The sequence below is a fragment of the Onthophagus taurus genome, chromosome 5 (assembly GCF_036711975.1).
Source record: "Onthophagus taurus isolate NC chromosome 5, IU_Otau_3.0, whole genome shotgun sequence".
NCBI lineage: Eukaryota > Metazoa > Arthropoda > Insecta > Coleoptera > Scarabaeidae > Onthophagus > Onthophagus taurus.
This window is the reverse complement of record NC_091970.1, coordinates 11,073,640-11,091,451: the sequence shown is the minus strand read 5'-3', so window position 1 is coordinate 11,091,451 and position 17,812 is coordinate 11,073,640. Positions and strand designations below refer to the sequence as shown.

General features: G+C 33.4%; 1 protein-coding gene across 1 annotated transcript; it reads left to right on the top strand.

Annotated features, from left to right (window-relative positions):
- The first annotated feature begins 4,459 nt into the window (after positions 1-4,459).
- Positions 4,460-13,195, top strand: LOC139429799 (uncharacterized). Its single transcript, XM_071196006.1, has 2 exons — positions 4,460-4,463; positions 8,328-13,195. Exons 1-2 carry the CDS (start codon positions 4,460-4,462, stop codon positions 13,193-13,195), a joined length of 4,872 nt encoding a protein of 1,623 aa, XP_071052107.1.
- The last annotated feature ends 4,617 nt before the right edge of the window (positions 13,196-17,812 follow it).

Genomic DNA, 17,812 nt, shown 5'->3' with positions numbered 1-17,812 from the left:
ATAACTTTTTCTAATATGGTCCAACGGAATTTCTCTAATAACAGTTTCAATTTTTTGTTTTAAACTAAATTTTAAATTTTTTGTAAATGGGATTTACTTATATCGACTTGAACTACCCTTTGCATCCATTGAGGTCGTTACTGCAACAATCGACCCCGCATCATATTCATCTAAACGCTTTTTTTCCTTCCTTTTATTTTCCACATTGCCCGTTTCCGAAAATTTTTTAACAACTCTCTTAATTGTTTTTTTATCTACTAAAATTCCAAATATTTCCTCAAATTGCCATAAAACTGCATTGTAACAAATGTTTCACAATCCATAGCACTTCACTATAAATATTTTATGTTGTAATGTAAACATGATCAATTAATATTTGACAATAGGCTAAAGCTAAGCTATCAAATGATAATTGTTAGTTCACTCAGATCATTTGTTTTATTGTAAAACGGAATATTAGAAAAAAATTTTCAAGAAAAAGCTCATTTTTCTTTTATATGCTAAATTAATAAAATTCGGTATATCGCTATAATTTAACATAACAAACATTTTATCTTAATCAACTTTTGTCGTACATTGCTCAGAAAGACCACTTTACCTGCAACGGTTAACAAACTTCTTGCGTTAACTTTGGTACTTTGAGGATATTTGACGTAAAACTTGATTATATTTCGTTTTATGACATCCAGACTTTAATTGCAAAAGATGGAATTTGTATTCAAAAATTTATCGTCACTTATACCTTACGGGGACACAATCCGGGGACACAATCCGGGGACACACTGTATATTTTATATATATTTTACATATTTTATATATATTTTACATATTTTATATATATTTTATATATTTTATATATTTTATATATTTTATATATTTTATATATTTTATATATTTTATATATTTTATATATTTTATATATTTTATATATTTTATATATTTTATATATTTTATATATTTTATATATTTTATATATTTTATATATTTTATATATTTTATATATTTTATATATTTTATATATTTTATATATTTTATATATTTTATATATTTTATATATTTTATATATTTTATATATTTTATATATTTTATATATTTTATATATTTTATATATTTTATATATTTTATATATTTTATATATTTTATATATTTTATATATTTTATATATTTTATATATTTTATATATTTTATATATTTTATATATTTTATATATTTTATATATTTTATATATTTTATATATTTTATATATTTTATATATTTTATATATTTTATATATTTTATATATTTTATATATTTTATATATTTTATATATTTTATATATTTTATATATTTTATATATTTTATATATTTTATATATTTTATATATTTTATATATTTTATATATTTTATATATTTTATATATTTTATATATTTTATATATTTTATATATTTTATATATTTTATATATTTTATATATTTTATATATTTTATATATTTTATATATTTTATATATTTTATATATTTTATATATTTTATATATTTTATATATTTTATATATTTTATATATTTTATATATTTTATATATTTTATATACTTTATATATTTTATACAGTATGTCCCCGGATCGAGTTACAAAGAGGAAAAGAAATTTTATTACTGCTTTTTCAAACTTATCTCAGCATAAATAATGCGTCGGATATGTTCAAACCACTAATTCGCACGAACTTTATATTCCAACTATAGAAGTTAACTAATTATTCCCATTTTTATGTAAAAATTAGAATTTTCCTAAATTAAAAATGTTTCAAGTTCAATTTACGATATGTAACCATAGAAACCATAAAAGTTACAACTTATGTTATTAAAAACAGACAAATCAAATTAAAATATGGCTAATTTATGTAATAACACACTATGTAAGTAATAAATATTATTTAATCGTAAGTGAACAAATCAACTATTCATTCAAACAAATCACCTCCTAATTCGGCACACATTTGAAGACGAGTTCTAAATTTTTTATAAGAATTGCGAATTTCCGCCAGTGGTAGAGATTCTATCGCATTAATTATTCTTAGCTTTAATAGTTCTGCATCGTCTTGTAATGGTTCACTGTAAACAATCCATAATTGTAAGATCAGGACTACGTGCTGGCCATCATATAGGACCATTTCTTCCAATCCATTTTTGACGAAATTATAAATTTAACCATTTGGCACAATGTGTGAATGGTAAGCTGGGCACTGTCTTGCTGAAAGTATATTGACTGTATGAAATGTAAGGGTAATTGGATTTACATCACTCCAATAACGACAATGCTGGGAAGAAACAATGTCATTTATTGAAAAGGTGCTTTCATCCGAAAATATTATAAATTTATGAAAATTTCGGTTATTTAATATTTCATTACCAATCTCAAGACAGAAATCCAAACGTTTGGCATCATCGCCGGTATCCAAAGTCTGTCTAAATCGTGGTCTAAATGGTTCAATTTTGTAAATTCTGGAGAGGTGCGATTTACTAATTTCAGTTTGTAACGCTCTTCTTCGGAGTGATAATTTTGGAGTTTCTTGAACGGAATTTAATGCTATTAGAGAAGCAGCGTCTTCCTCATTTAGTCTCTTTATCTGCTTCTTTATGGATAATGCAGAACCCGTTTCCAAAAATATTTTCATAAGTTTGCGAGCCCCAACATGAAATATTTTTGTGTCCGGGTATTTTTGCTGGAATTTTTGTGTAACTACACGAAAACATGATTCACCAGTACCAAAGCACTGTACTAAATAAATTCTCTCTTTCACGGTTAACATAGCATGAAAAGACTTAATCTCACTAACATAAGTTGTAACTTTTATGGTTTCTATGGTTACATATTATAAATTGAACTTGAAAAATTTTCAATTTAGAAAAAAGTCCAATTTTTACATAAAAATGGGAATAATTAGTTAACTACTATAGTTAGAGTATAAAATTAGGTGCGATTTAGTAGTTTGAACATATCCGACGCATTATTTTTGCTGAGATAAGTTTGAAAAATCAGTAATAAAAATTTGTTTCCTCTTGGTAACTCGATCCGGGGACATACTGTATATTTTATATATTTTATATATTTTATATATTTTATATATTTTATATATTTTATATATTTTATATATTTTATATATTTTATATATTTTATATATTTTATATATTTTATATATTTTATATATTTTATATATTTTATATATTTTATATATTTTATATATTTTATATATTTTATATATTTTATATATTTTATATATTTTATATATTTTATATATTTTATATATTTTATATATTTTATATATTTTATATATTTTATATATTTTATATATTTTATATATTTTATATATTTTATATATTTTATATATTTTATACAGTATATCCACGGAAAAGGTGATAAATAGGAAAAACTTTTTTTTTTAATTTTATCGAAAAAGGTTAATTTTGGTAAAAAATTTTCAAGAAAATATCAGAAATCGCACTGAAATGATACCATGCTATAAACAAAAGTCTGGAATTGCTCTGGTTAGACTCCAAAACGTTTTTAAAGAGTGCAAAATTCTTCCACATATGTGTTGTGCTTCATCGTCGACTTCCAAAATATGATTAAAAGCTGGCTTGTATAGATGTATCTTGTTGTGTTTTAATATCTTCTGAATTTGCGACTTTTTAACAAATTGAAGATTTTCAGCTTTTCTACTTAATGATAATTTCGGGTGCTTCTACTGAATGCAATAATTATTTTCATTGTATCTCTTCTTTTCTCTAGGTATTCGCAATAATGACCTGAGTGCTTAAAAACTTCAAAATTATTTTACGACAAGTAGTCTCAAAAACATACATATTGGGGAATTTTTCATTAAATTCACAAATTTCCACAAATTTACAATTTCTTGAATTATGGCAACTTGTTAGTGAGTTTATCTTTCATAAGAAGATAATATTTCCTGATGAATCAACTTTTTCAACCAATGGTATTGTGGCTTCGCAACATGCACGATATTGAAGTGGCTCTAATCCGCATTTCCAGACCACTGGATTAGGAGACAAGGACCAGTTCAGTTCACTTACAACTTGTGCATTGTTAATTTGGAATTAGTTAATTGATATTAAAACAAATGTAATGATCACAAATAAATAAAAGTAAACCGATTTTTTCGAAAATTGGTATTAGAGACTACTTTTTATTTTTTTCTCAAATAAATGCACTTTACTCTTGTACCATTTAAAGTTTTTTCAATTTTCTGAACACCGTTTATAAAATATGTTAAATGTTTCTATCCCAATCTTACTCTAAGAACTAGCCAAATTTTTTATCAAGGTTTTTTCGATCAAATTAAAAATAAAAAGGTTTTTCCGTTTTTCCGATTTTCGTGGACATACTGTATATTATATATTTTATATACAGGGTGATTCTCAACTTATACCCATAAACTTGGAGATTTATTCCTTGAGACAAATAATGGGTAATAGGTGAAAAAATGGTAATAGGTGCTTTCCGAAAGATGGGATAGATCGAGATAGTCTATTGGCCTTGTCTCAATCCAATGTACGTCACCGAAGTACACTATGCTTTTCAAGCGTACAGTCTTTGCTTCCAGAAATCATGTTACATAGCAACACTAAACTATGTCATCTATTTAGAACTGATACCACCATACTTACTTATTTCATCTTCTGCACAAACATGTTTACATACATTAGAGTGTCTCGTTTGCTCACGTCCCTTTGCTTGCAAGAGTTGTCTACACAGTGTTGAGAGCATCAAAAAGAATCAGATAGAATTCCGGCGAAAAAATGTCAAGCAGCCTTCCTCTGTTTCTTTGATCTAACTAAAACGTTCGACAAAGTAAGGATACAAGAATTAAAACATGTCGAATATTACAAAGTATGTATTATGAATGATTACAAAATTAAGATTGAGTGCTATGCAGATGATGCCGTCCTCTTGGCTGATACTGAGGCTGGCAGTATCAGCCATTTAACATTGCAGCTCAGGAAGTGAATACTGAGCAAAGATTGCGAAATCAGATAATTAATAATTAATCAGACTTTTTGTCCTAGTAAAATTTCCTGATTAAAAATTGAACCACCCTGTATATATATATATATAAATATAAATATTTTATATATTTATATATATATATTTTTGGTAAATTTCCTCACTGCGTTTACATTTACGTACGCGGTGCGGTTTCTGTATCGATTTTGAACGACGGCACCACGAGGTCCTTTGTCCTTCTCCTCTAAGTTTTAACCGGTCGACGTTGGTGGTGCAAATCGTTACGGGTCGTTCCTTTTCTTTCTTGTAGTACTTAGTAAAGAAAATCGTGGCGCAGGAAAGAAAAATCGCTTCCTTTTTATCAGCTTTTTTTGCTTCGTTACGAAATCAATTCGGTTCCTGCCTTTTCTTTTAAACGTTGTAGGTCTCGAAGGAGTTGGGCGACCGAAATTACCATCTCGATTCGAGTTTAATTCGATCGTATAATTTCCTGCACAGTTTCTGACGTCATCGGAAATTTTTTATGGTGGCGCGCCATCTATTGGTATTGAAACGTAGTGAACTGTTTTGTTATTTTATAGAAAACTGTAAAGTTGGGAGTGTTTTTAGTTAATTTAACTTTTTTATAGATGGCAAATTTTCTCTTTTATATGTACTAAACCCAGATTTATTCTTAATGTTATAAAAATTGTTGATATAAAATTCGACATCATTTTGCTGTGTATTAATCAAACTTTTAATGAGATTTATGATAAGACCTAATTAATCCAAGGTCGCTTGCGGCCGATGCGCTACAATTAATACCACATTGATAGAAGAAAATAAACAATTAGAATTAAAATTACAAAATATTGATGATGCAGAAATTTGCACGGTCCAAAATGTTCAATCACTTAATAAATGATGCGATCATGGATGTATTGTGTAAAAATATGTGGTAAAAGTGTTGGAATGTAGTAAAAAGGAGATAGGCAAGGCAAAGAAATGTGACCAAATTGAAGGACGGCTGAATGCAAAATGAGTTAAATACTTTCTTCAGCAGTATAAGCAATTCAATAGTCAATAATGATGTAACGAACTATGTGACCAAATTAACTCCTGCTAATCGACAATAATTGCAATTCTTGAAGTTTTAGAGGAAATAACAAAAGGATTAGATCAGCACGAATCTACCCAGATTGCATTCTGTGATATAAGTTTGATACTGTCAGTCATGTATGAAAGGAACAGTATCAACATGGAAGAAAATTGCTTATGGTGTTCTTCAAGATTTTGTGCTTGGGCCACTTTTGTTTTTGACATACATTAATGATGTCTTTTATAAATAGATCTAGAGATCCATAGAAACTAAAACAGAAAACAGCCTTTGTACTAGAAAAAGCGTAAGATTGGTTCATGGAAAATAATTTGAAGTTAAATCCAGATAAAAAAGATACTTACAATCAGACCATAAATTTTCTAGAGATCATATTTTGGTCATATCACTAATCTAAAAAGAAAACTTGTTAATTCATTATATTGCCTAAAAATAGCAAAAAATCTTACATTGATGCCAGAAACTTTTATTTCGCTTATTTTCATAGTATGGCAACGTACGGAATAATACCATGGGGAACTTCTAGTGAAATGGAAACCATTTTTAAGCTACAGAAAAAAGCGGTGAAGATATTGGCAGCACTGCAACATACACCCACCTCCCATTCAGACACTCTTGCACAATATGCTGCGGGATGTCCTCACTCATCACTAGGGGAGGAAACTTTTGTAACAAAACGATACGATTTCCCCCCTCCACAACAAGCCTAGAAAACTAGCCACTGAGAAGAAAAGTTCAACAAAGTTCTGTGCCTTACTCATCACACACATCATAATCGTCAATTATCGCATTTACTGGACATGGCAACCTCACCCGATTATCTTACATGTACCTATACACCTCTCCACGCTCAAGGTCTGTAGAACATAAGGTTACCTAATTCCCTATGCCTCTGTAGTATCGATTATTACCCCGCAGATTGACGTCACTGGTTCGATACAGTCAGAGTAAAAGATAGCCTATACGTGCCTATACTGAGGTACAGTCTATATCAAATATTTAAACCTCGCATCGTGTTGTGTTGTTCATAGAACCAGCTACGTCACTGACTCACCTTGCCTCTCAGAAGAGGAGAATCGGTATTGGGTAACCTTATGTTCTATAGACCTTGCTCCACGCTTATTCGATTTCATTCTGACAATTCTTCTCTTACTCATCAACAACCACCGCTGTCATATTGTCGTTATACCTCTTATTTCTGTGTGTATACTTCCACAATTTCCACTTTCGCAAACCATTCATTCATTGCATACAACCACAGCACCGGTTCCAAGCTGGATCCCTATAGGCATTCCCTGCTTATTTTATACTCTACAACCTCACAATAAAGCCAGTATTCGTCTAGCATAGATGAATGCAGAAAAAATGAAGACTATTATATAAATACAATCAATGCTATCAACTCAATCCAATGTTGGGAGGAATAATTCTAGGAAGTCTCTAATATGGCAGCATGGTATTGGAATGAGATGCATTTAAAAAAGGATTAGATTGTAGTTTAATGAGAAAAAATACAACAAAAAATCCCCAATTTATTCTGCAAAAACAATAAAACTTGTTGAGTTAGTAACATTAATATTTTTAAGTTTTGAGTACTGTTGGGTTGGTAGTATTGAAACGGTGCACATTGCACACAACACGAAGCGGGTGTCATGGCGAAGACGCGAGTTAACGGTCATGGCATGTAAAGATTTAATCGTTTATACTTGAATATATTAAAATACAGCAGAAACTAAAAAGTGGATTTAATCCCCAAAAACATTGGTCCTTCGAGCATGGATTAGTAACAGTGAAGACATTAAAAATAAAAAAAAAAATTCGTGAATTGCATCATCTTGGCTGGGGTCCGGCGATCGGAACTTGGTTCTTCTCTTCGACAACGACACGAGGTCAACTCATCGGCGGCGGTCACTGGTGGGTTCCTGAAAGAAAACACAAAACGTAAACTAAGTCCTTTTTTATTTTTATCCTTTTTCGTGAGTATTGCTTCACAAAATGGAGGAACTCAAACCTCTGTTGGCAAAAAAGAAACTGCTCAAGGCACAATTAACGCGTTTCGGGACGTTTCTCGAAAAAATTACAACGGAAAAATTAAACGAATTGAAAATCAGATTACAAAACATTAAAGAGATTTTGCATGAGTTTAACAAAACGCGATCGATTTACTAAACAAAGACGACGAGTATAATGACGAATATGAAATATTTGAAACAAAATATTATGAATTAATAGCAGAGGCGACAACATTTATTCAAGAGCGAGATAATGACACCGTATGTAAAAGCACGATAAACGATGAAACGACCGGTTCGGCGGGGGCTGCGACGGCTTATGCACCGAGCGACGGTTATTTTCATAAAAATGTTAAACTTCCTACGTTGGATTTGCCTAAATTTTACGGAGATTATGATCAATGGATATATTTTCACGATACTTTTAAATCGCTCGTTGACAATGACAACTATGTAGATGACATCAATAAATTTCATTATTTATTTAGTTGCTTAAAAGGTGAAGCAGCGAATATCATTCAATCTCTTGAAATCACAAAGGAAAATTACAAAATTGCTTGGGATATGTTGCGTCAAAGATACGAAAATAAGGCGGTTATAGTAAAAACACACGTTAAGGCTTTGTTTGAATTACCGATGGTTACAAAAGAAGCTCATCAAAACTTAAGACGTTTAATTGATAGTTATAACAGGCACACTCGTTCTTTAAAGGCCTTAGGTGAACCAGTAGAGCACTGGAGCACGTTGCTTACACATTTGATTTTTAAGAAATTGGATGACGCTTCTAAAATGAAATGGGAGGAGCACGCGGGGCAGACATTTAATAATGATGTACCAAACATAAAAAGTATGATAGATTTTCTTACAAATAGATGCAGTATTCTGGAAACCATAGAAGGTAATAATAAAACGAATAAACATATAGGACAAAAGAAGAATGAGCGTACTATTACAAATTTAGCTACGAACAACAAAACATGCGTTTTTTGTGAATCGGGCGATCATTTCATTTACGGTTGTAATAAATTCAAAGCATTAACTACAAGCAAAAGAGTTGAGGAAGTTAAAAAACTCAGGCTTTGCTTAAATTGCCTTCGTTCGGGACATTTCTCGATGGATTGCAAATCTTTGTCCACATGTAAGGCTTGTAAGCAAAAACATAACACGCTTTTGCATTATGATACACAAACAAATACACACACAACTGAAAAACGTGTTACAACCGCACATACCATGAAAGCATTGGAGAATACTTCGATAATTTTAGCAACCGCGCAGGTTCACATCAAAGATGCGACTGGAAAATGGTGTGAGGCTAGGGCACTTTTAGATTCTGGCTCGCAGTCGAATTTTATGACAATGAAGCTTGTAGAAAAACTGCAATTACATACTTACAATTTAAACGTACCGGTAACAGGTATTAGTCAATGCAACCTTAATGTTAAGTATGGAACGAATACCAAGATTAAGTCTATATATAACTCATACACCATTGATTTATCATTTTTGGTTATAAGAGATATAACTGATAACTTGCCAAATGTTCCAATAAACATCAAAGAATTAGAAATACCGCGACACATTAGGTTAGCTGATCCGAAATTCCATCAACCAGGAGAAATAGATATTTTAATAGGCGCTGGCTTATTCGCTGAATTGTTGTCTATGGGTCAAATTAAACTCGGAATTGGTTTACCTGTTCTACAGAAATCAACACTGGGATGGATCGTATCCGGGCCTATGAGTACAAATTTAAGACAAAAGGTGCGCAGCAACGTATGTATAAATAACTGCGAGATTCAAAGGGCCTTGGAAAAATTTTGGAAGGTTGAAGAGTGTACGGCACAAATGGTTTTTTCTGCGGAGGAAAAATATTGTGAGAATCTGTATCAACAGACGACCACAAGGGACAACAATGGACATTTTGTGGTACAACTGCCAACGAAAGATAATATTAGCGAATTAGGAACATCGTTTGAAACTGCTGAAGCAAGATTTTTAAATTTGGAACGAAAGTTATTCAAGAATCAAGAATTATGGAAACAATACTCCGAATTCATGAGTGAATATCAAGAATTAGGACACATGACAAGAGTAAATCGCGACGATACATATGCGTATTATTTACCTCATCACGCAGTGATTAAAGATACAAGCAGCACTACGAGGCTCAGAGTAGTATTTGACGCTTCGACAAAAACAAGTACTGGCATTTCACTGAATGATACTCTAATGGTTGGACCTACGATACAACAGGAATTATTTTCCATTCTCTGTAGGTTTAGAGAACATAATTACGTATTAACCGGTGACATTGCAAAGATGTATAGACAGGTAAACATCATACCTAGTCAGAGAAATTTACAACGTATTGTATGGCGACAAAGTCCTGAACATGATTTGGAGCATTTTCAATTAAACACGGTAACGTACGGCACCGCATCAGCATCATTTTTGGCAATTCGCAGTCTGCATCAAGTTGGCATAAATATTCAAAATAAACATCCTAACATAGCTAAAGTTATAATCGACGATTTCTATGTTGATGACCTTGTTACAGGTTCAAAGACTTTGGAAGAAGCATTGAAATTAAAAAATGACTTAAGTGAGATCTTTAATGGTTGCGGATTTGAATTGCGGAAATGGAATTCGAATTCACAAGAAATTCTGCAAGGAAGCGATGAAACAAGCGTGGATTATCTAATAGGTGACTCTAAGGATGTAAAAACGCTGGGAATTTTATGGTGCTCACAAGACGATACACTTAAGTATTCAATTAAACCTATCGTTGAATACGGGAAATTAACGAAACGTATTATTCTGTCAATTATTGCTCAGATATTTGACCCACTTGGTATTGTATCTCCATCTACAATCAAAGCAAAGGTAGTTTTACAGCGTTTGTGGCAGCTGGGAATCACGTGGGATGAAGCTGTACCTATCGAACTTTACACATCATTCAAGAGGCTTTATGAGGAATTGCAATATTTGGCAAAACTACAAATTGATCGACACATTTTGCTAACAGATTTTGCAATGGTAGAAATGCATGGTTTCAGCGATGCTTCTGAAATGGCTTACGGAGCATGTATTTACATTAAAACCATAAACCAAACTAAAACAAAGATTCGTTTATTGTGCGCCAAATCGAGAGTGGCACCTTTACGGAAAATTTCATTGCCGAGATTGGAACTCAATGGTTGTTTATTGTTGGCAGAACTAGTGAAAAAAGTACTTGATTCATTAAACACAGAAATTACTAAGGTTTATCTCTGGACTGATTCCACCATAGCGCTTGCTTGGATACATGCGGATCCTTCGAGATGGCAAACATTTGTTGCAAACCGCGTATCGCAAATACAAGAACTAACAGCACATGCACAATGGAAGCACGTAACCAGTGCAGAGAACCCTGCAGATTTGATTTCTAGAGGTATCGAGACTTCTCAATTAATAAAGTCTAACCTTTGGTGGGAGGGGCCGAAATGGTTAAAGAGTAAAACTTATCCTGATATTGACATGAACTTTCCTAAGGAGTTACCAGAAAAGAAAAAAAATAAACTAACTTTCCATTGTACAATTACATGCGACATTTTTGATAAATATTCATCATTAAATAAATTAAAAAGAGTTGTTGCGTATTGCATGCGCTTCTACAATAATTTGAGAGAACCTAATGAAAATAAAATAAAGGCAAAATTAACTACACTAGAGTTAGAAAGCGCGTTTATGCGACTTTTGAAAGTCATGCAAAGACAGGAATTCAAAACTGAGATTGATTTATTGATGGCTAAAAAGAATTTGCCTAAAAGTAGTAAATTATTGTCTTTGAATCCAATGTACGAAGATGGATTGTTAAGAGTTGGTGGTAGATTGCGTAACTCAGAATATGACTACGACATCAAACATCCAATCATATTGGCTAAAGGACATCCTTTGACTAATTTAATTATACGTGAGGAACATTTGAGAAATTTGCACCTTGGCCCACAGGGACTTTTATCTTGCATCAGACAAAGATTTTGGCCTGTTGGCGGTTTAACTGTCGTGAAGGGGGTGATTGGGAGATGTATTGTATGTTTTAGAACTAAACCAGTAAGTCCCAGTTATTTGATGGGTGATTTACCTAGAGATCGCACATCGGCTATAAGACCATTTTATGTAGTGGGTATAGATTTTGCTGGCCCATTCAACAGCAAAGATGGGAAATTAAGAAACAGAACTATCATTAAATCATATGTGTGTTTATTTGTGTGTTTTGCAACCAAAGCAGTACATATTGAGGTGGTATCAGACCTAAGCACCGATTCATTTTTAAACGCATTCAAGAGATTCGTATCTCGACGAGGTTTATGTAAACGAGTTTACACGGATAATGCAACTAACTTCGTTGGCGCTAAGAATTATCTCAACGAGTTGAAAAAAGTAATCGACTATAACAACGATAAACTTGAAAGATTTTGCTTGAGAAATAACATAGATTGGCAATTTATTCCGGCACGTTCTCCGCATTTTGGAGGTTTATGGGAGTCTGCTATCAAATCGGCTAAATCGCATTTTATACGAATTATTGGCTGTAACGTTTTAACCTTTGAAGAGTTAACAACAATTTTTACTCAAATCGAAGCAATACTAAATTCTAGACCACTTACTCCTTTATCCACACATCCTGATGATTTCTTGGCTCTTACCCCGGGACATTTTCTCATTGGAGAACCTCTTAATACGATTCCTCAGCGAGACGTTATGGATATCCCCTTCAACAGACTGAATCAATTCAACAAACTTCAACAAATGTATCAACATTTCTGGCGAAGATGGTCTATGGGATACATCAACATCCTACAACAAAGAGGCAGATGGTCTCAAGCTGTTGGAGAAAACGTTAAGATTGGACAGCTAATATTACTCAAGGAAGACAACACTCCACCGTTGAAATGGCGACTGGGAAGAATTCTTGAAGTTCATCCTGGCAGTGATAATATTGTGCGAGTTATTAGTGTAAAAACAACCAGTGGTGTTGTGAAGCGGGCTGTTAAAAAGGTGTGCGTTCTTCCTATAGACGTTGAAGTACCTAAAAAACCATAACATGTAATATTTAGATTTTCGTTATACTTACCTACTTTTATCTTGAAAGTTAGTACTTTCAACGGCGGCGGTATGTTGAGTTAGTAACATTAATATTTTTAAGTTTTGAGTACTGTTGGGTTGGTAGTATTGAAACGGTGCACATTGCACACAACACGAAGCGGGTGTCATGGCGAAGACGCGAGTTAACGGTCATGGCATGTAAAGATTTAATCGTTTATACTTGAATATATTAAAATACAGCAGAAACTAAAAAGTGGATTTAATCCCCAAAAACAAAACTAAAATTCCTCAAAATGTTCTCGAAAGACAGAAAACTAAAGTTCAAACTCAAAAGAGATCTGAGTTTTGTGGAGTGATCTGAGTTTGTCCTAAGAAATTTTAAGAAATGCTTTGGTCGGCATCGGTTTGCAAAACTTCGCAAAGTTCCAGTTCGAAATCGGCAAGCAAATTGCGAATACTACACCCTTGTGCAGAATCCGCGTGACAAAATCATTCTTATTATTATTATTATTGAAAAAAAGAAAAAAAAGAGCTTCGACGTCATAGGCCATTACCACTCACAATAATTTCACTCAGGACCACATAGCAGCACATTAAGAGTATTCAATAGTTGTATGTCTTTAATTTGATCAGATTCAATGAGTTTTCATAGGCAGACTCTATGCTTGTTATATTATAAATATTTCTTGCTTGTTCATATAATGTACATTCTACAATGATGTGAGTTCCCTATTACAATTTGAACACATAGGTCTCTGCTCCTCTTTTAACATATATTTGGAGGTCAACGATGTATGGCCAATGCGCAATCTACTTAGTTTTATTTGTTCTGACCTGCTTAATTCCCTTTCGGAACTTATTCGATAGACATGAGGTTTGATTTTTCTCAAGAAACTTGGAGTATTTTGCCATTGTTCTTCCCAGCTGTTATAAATCAAGGATCTTACATGTTTTGCAATATCTTTATGTCTGCAAAAGTTCACATCCATTGTTGCTTTATCTGCAGCCTCGGATGCTGCACAATCAGCACATATAAAAATAACTTTATGATTTTGTTTTGTGATGCTGTCTAGTGTGCCTAAGATTTGTTGTAGCATTGCTTCTTTTGTGTACACGTTTTGTAAGGATTTGATACTACTAAGCGAATTACTTATTATTAGAAAATTGCGGTTATTGAGGTTCATATTTATGTATAGAAGAAATATTGAGGAACATGGTTGAAGCGTCCAGGAATGTTCTGTATTATCGACTGATATTGCACTACCAACCCCCTTTTCTTTTTTTGATCCATCAGTGTAAACACAAAAGGCATCAGGATAAGTATACACTATGTTGTGAAAATCAGCAAGAAACATTGCATGGGGGGAGTTTGATTTTGAAAATTTAGTGATGTCCAACCTAGCTTTAATGGGATTCAACAACCATGGAGGCACTTCAGAATATTAGTAGATAAGTACCTGAGGTAATGCCATATCTAAAGATTGTATCAATTCTTCTGCACGAACGATAGTTGGTCTGGTAGCTGTCAATCTAAAGGCAAGTGTTTGTTGAAAATTGGATTATTTGGTTCAGCTAGGAGTCTAAGATAGTAGTTTACTAATTGTATATCTCGTCTATAGTTCAAGGGAGGTAAATCTGTTTCATTATATAGACTATTGATACGGCTTCTAGGAAAGGCACCAAATACATATCTTATACCCAAATGATGTATGGTATTAAGTTTATTAAGTACACCTTTTCTCGCTGAACCATAAGCTTCGGAACCATGGTCCAAGATAGGTAGTACTGTAGCTGTATATAGTTGCATTAATATCTTAGTATCTGCCCCCCATCTTGTACCTGACAGCATACGCAGTAGATTAAGTGCTTTGCATTACATTACATTACATTCCACCAACCTTGCACCGCTACCCTAAGGATCTATTGTACCCCGATAGATATCGTTATCAAATTTCATCGTGCAGTCCAATGCTCTTAACGAACATTAATACTTTGCTCGGCGAAAGGTCATTCAGATCTTTTGAGGAGATAAACTGCGACCCAAAAATCGAGAATCTAATACGGTTAACGGCAGGGCAGTGGCATACAACATGCTCAACCATCTCTGCTTCCTCCGCACATCCTCGGCTAAACCCAACAAGTTGAGGTGTGCTTTTAATCGGCAGTGCCCAGTAAAAACACCCATTAGAACTTTTATGCTACTACGGGCAACTCCTAAAATATTCCCGGGTCTCATTCCAGGAGAACTGGTCCACAGTAGGCGAAGTCTCTCTTCAGCCCACAGTCCAATCCTATATTTGGCCATCGCAAATGATACACCAACTGCTGGTTCCGGCCCCACAAACGCTTCAGCGCTGCCATCTCGTGCTAGCTTATCTGCCGCTTCATTGCCAGCAACCCTAGAGTGACCCGGGACCCAGATCAGAGAGACTCTGTTATCACAACTCAATGTGTTTAATGTTCTCTTACAATCATTAACCAGAGCCGACACCGTTTTCACGGCTTGCAGCACCTGGAGAGCGGCTTGACTGTCTGAGAAAATTCGTACTGTCACGTTCTTCACCCCTCTTTCAAGAAGGATTTTAGCACCCATGTCAATAGCAAATAGTTCCGCCTGGAATACAATACAGTACGTACCCAGGCTGTAGGCTTGCTTGATTCGAGGTGTCTGGCAGTATACTCCTGCTTCTACCCCTTCAGGCGTTTTTGATCCATCTGTGTACAAGCAAATGTCTGCCCGAACCAGAGAATTTTCATTTTCGATCCAGGACTGCCGCTCAGGCAGTACAATCTGGTATCGAGCATTAATCACTGATAGTGATACCGCCAAATCTGACGGCATTGATACCACAATATCAGTGCTTATAATGTCTTCCGCAGCCCATTGGTAGGACATGTCGGAACAGTTTTGAGCATATTGCTTAAATCTGTAAATGGTTGTAAAAATAACTACCAGAAACTTTATTTGTGAAACTCTATTAATAGGCGAATCGTGCAACTGCAGCAAAGGTTCTTCTAAGTGTCTATACAGTCTAGAAAATATTATGTAAGCTGCCTTTTGTTTAGAAACTTTAAACCCCACCGATACTGCATTTTCCAATATAATATTGATGGATTCCTGAAGTTTCCCATTAATCTCTTCAGTCGAATTACCACTTGCATAGATACATAAATCGTCTACGTACAAATAGTTTATTGCTATAAGAAATAGTGTTACACTCAAATTAGAGCCTTGAGGTACTCCAGGTGGGTTGAATTTCCATTCTAAGCCAAGTTTGACACCTACGATTTTTGCCATTTCTTTCAAACGATTATTACAGCCTATAAAGTTGCTCCCTTGGTCTGAGATAAACCTGAAACAAGTTCAAGGTGAATGGCCTTGGTAGCCGTACAGACAAAAACACATATATACGACTTGACAGATCTAGAACCTCGACTTCTATTTAATGTGGCAAAAACAGGTCCTGCAAAATCCACTGCAACTTTGAAAAATGATTTAATTTCTTCGATTCGGAACTTAGGGAGATCTGACATGACTGGTGCGTGCGAACGTGGTTTCGAATGCATCTTGATAATACACGATGGATTACAAATCTTGAACCCATGATCCAAAATTGTTTAAGACAGTTCGGTTTCAATTGAAGTTCCAAAGGTGTGGTGGAGTTGAAGACGTTTCGATAGTTTATGAGTGATGAAATTCGACATGTTGCCAGAGTCGATCAAGACTCGACATGAAATAGTCTAAATCGATCTTTAATGTTAGCAACGCAATTGGCAGAATCATATGGGAAACTTGAAGTGATGTAGATTCACCATTCAAATTGCAATTGGTAACTTCAACAGGAACCGAAGATCGTTGTGGTGGTTTTAGATGCAGTAAAGAATAATGAGGTTATTCTGAACACAATGGACATTTAGTATTTAATGGTGATTGTTCAACTTTCAGATTGACAGAAGATTTTGTTGGATAATGAAGCTTTATACTGCATCCAATACCTTTGCTTGGTTTTGCTTGGCACAAAGAAGCCAAGACTTCTGGAAGCTGGTATAAGCAATGGAGTATTTATCCTCCGTCACTGGCAAGTCTTTTATTAAGTTCAACGAAGTCAGGAGGTATTGATATTTTGCTACTTTGGATAGAAACTCGTTTTCATGAATCATGGTTGTAAATAGATCAAAGAATGTAGGCCAGGCTTTATGATTCTTCGTTGATTTCTTCTAATGCTTTTAATTCTTGGAACTTTAATTCTTGAACGCGCATTTTTGCTTACGTTAAATACCCATTATATCCTTAGGGATTAGATTTTTTCGTCTTATTTGCCTATACATTTTCTCTATAATAAACTATCTGATAATTCTTACTGTACAATAGGATATGTGACATTTAGACACTCTTGGAATCAGTTGGATACATTAGGACACACTTGGAAGCAGTTGGTGACATTTAGACACACTTAAAATCAGTTGGCCACATTTAGACAAATTTTGGAATCAATTGGGTACATTTAGACACACTTGCAATCAATTTAGACATACTTAAAAGCAATTGGGGACATTTTTCAGACTTATTCCGTTGGAGATTTAACTTTTATCAAACACTACTCTAAGTTTTGT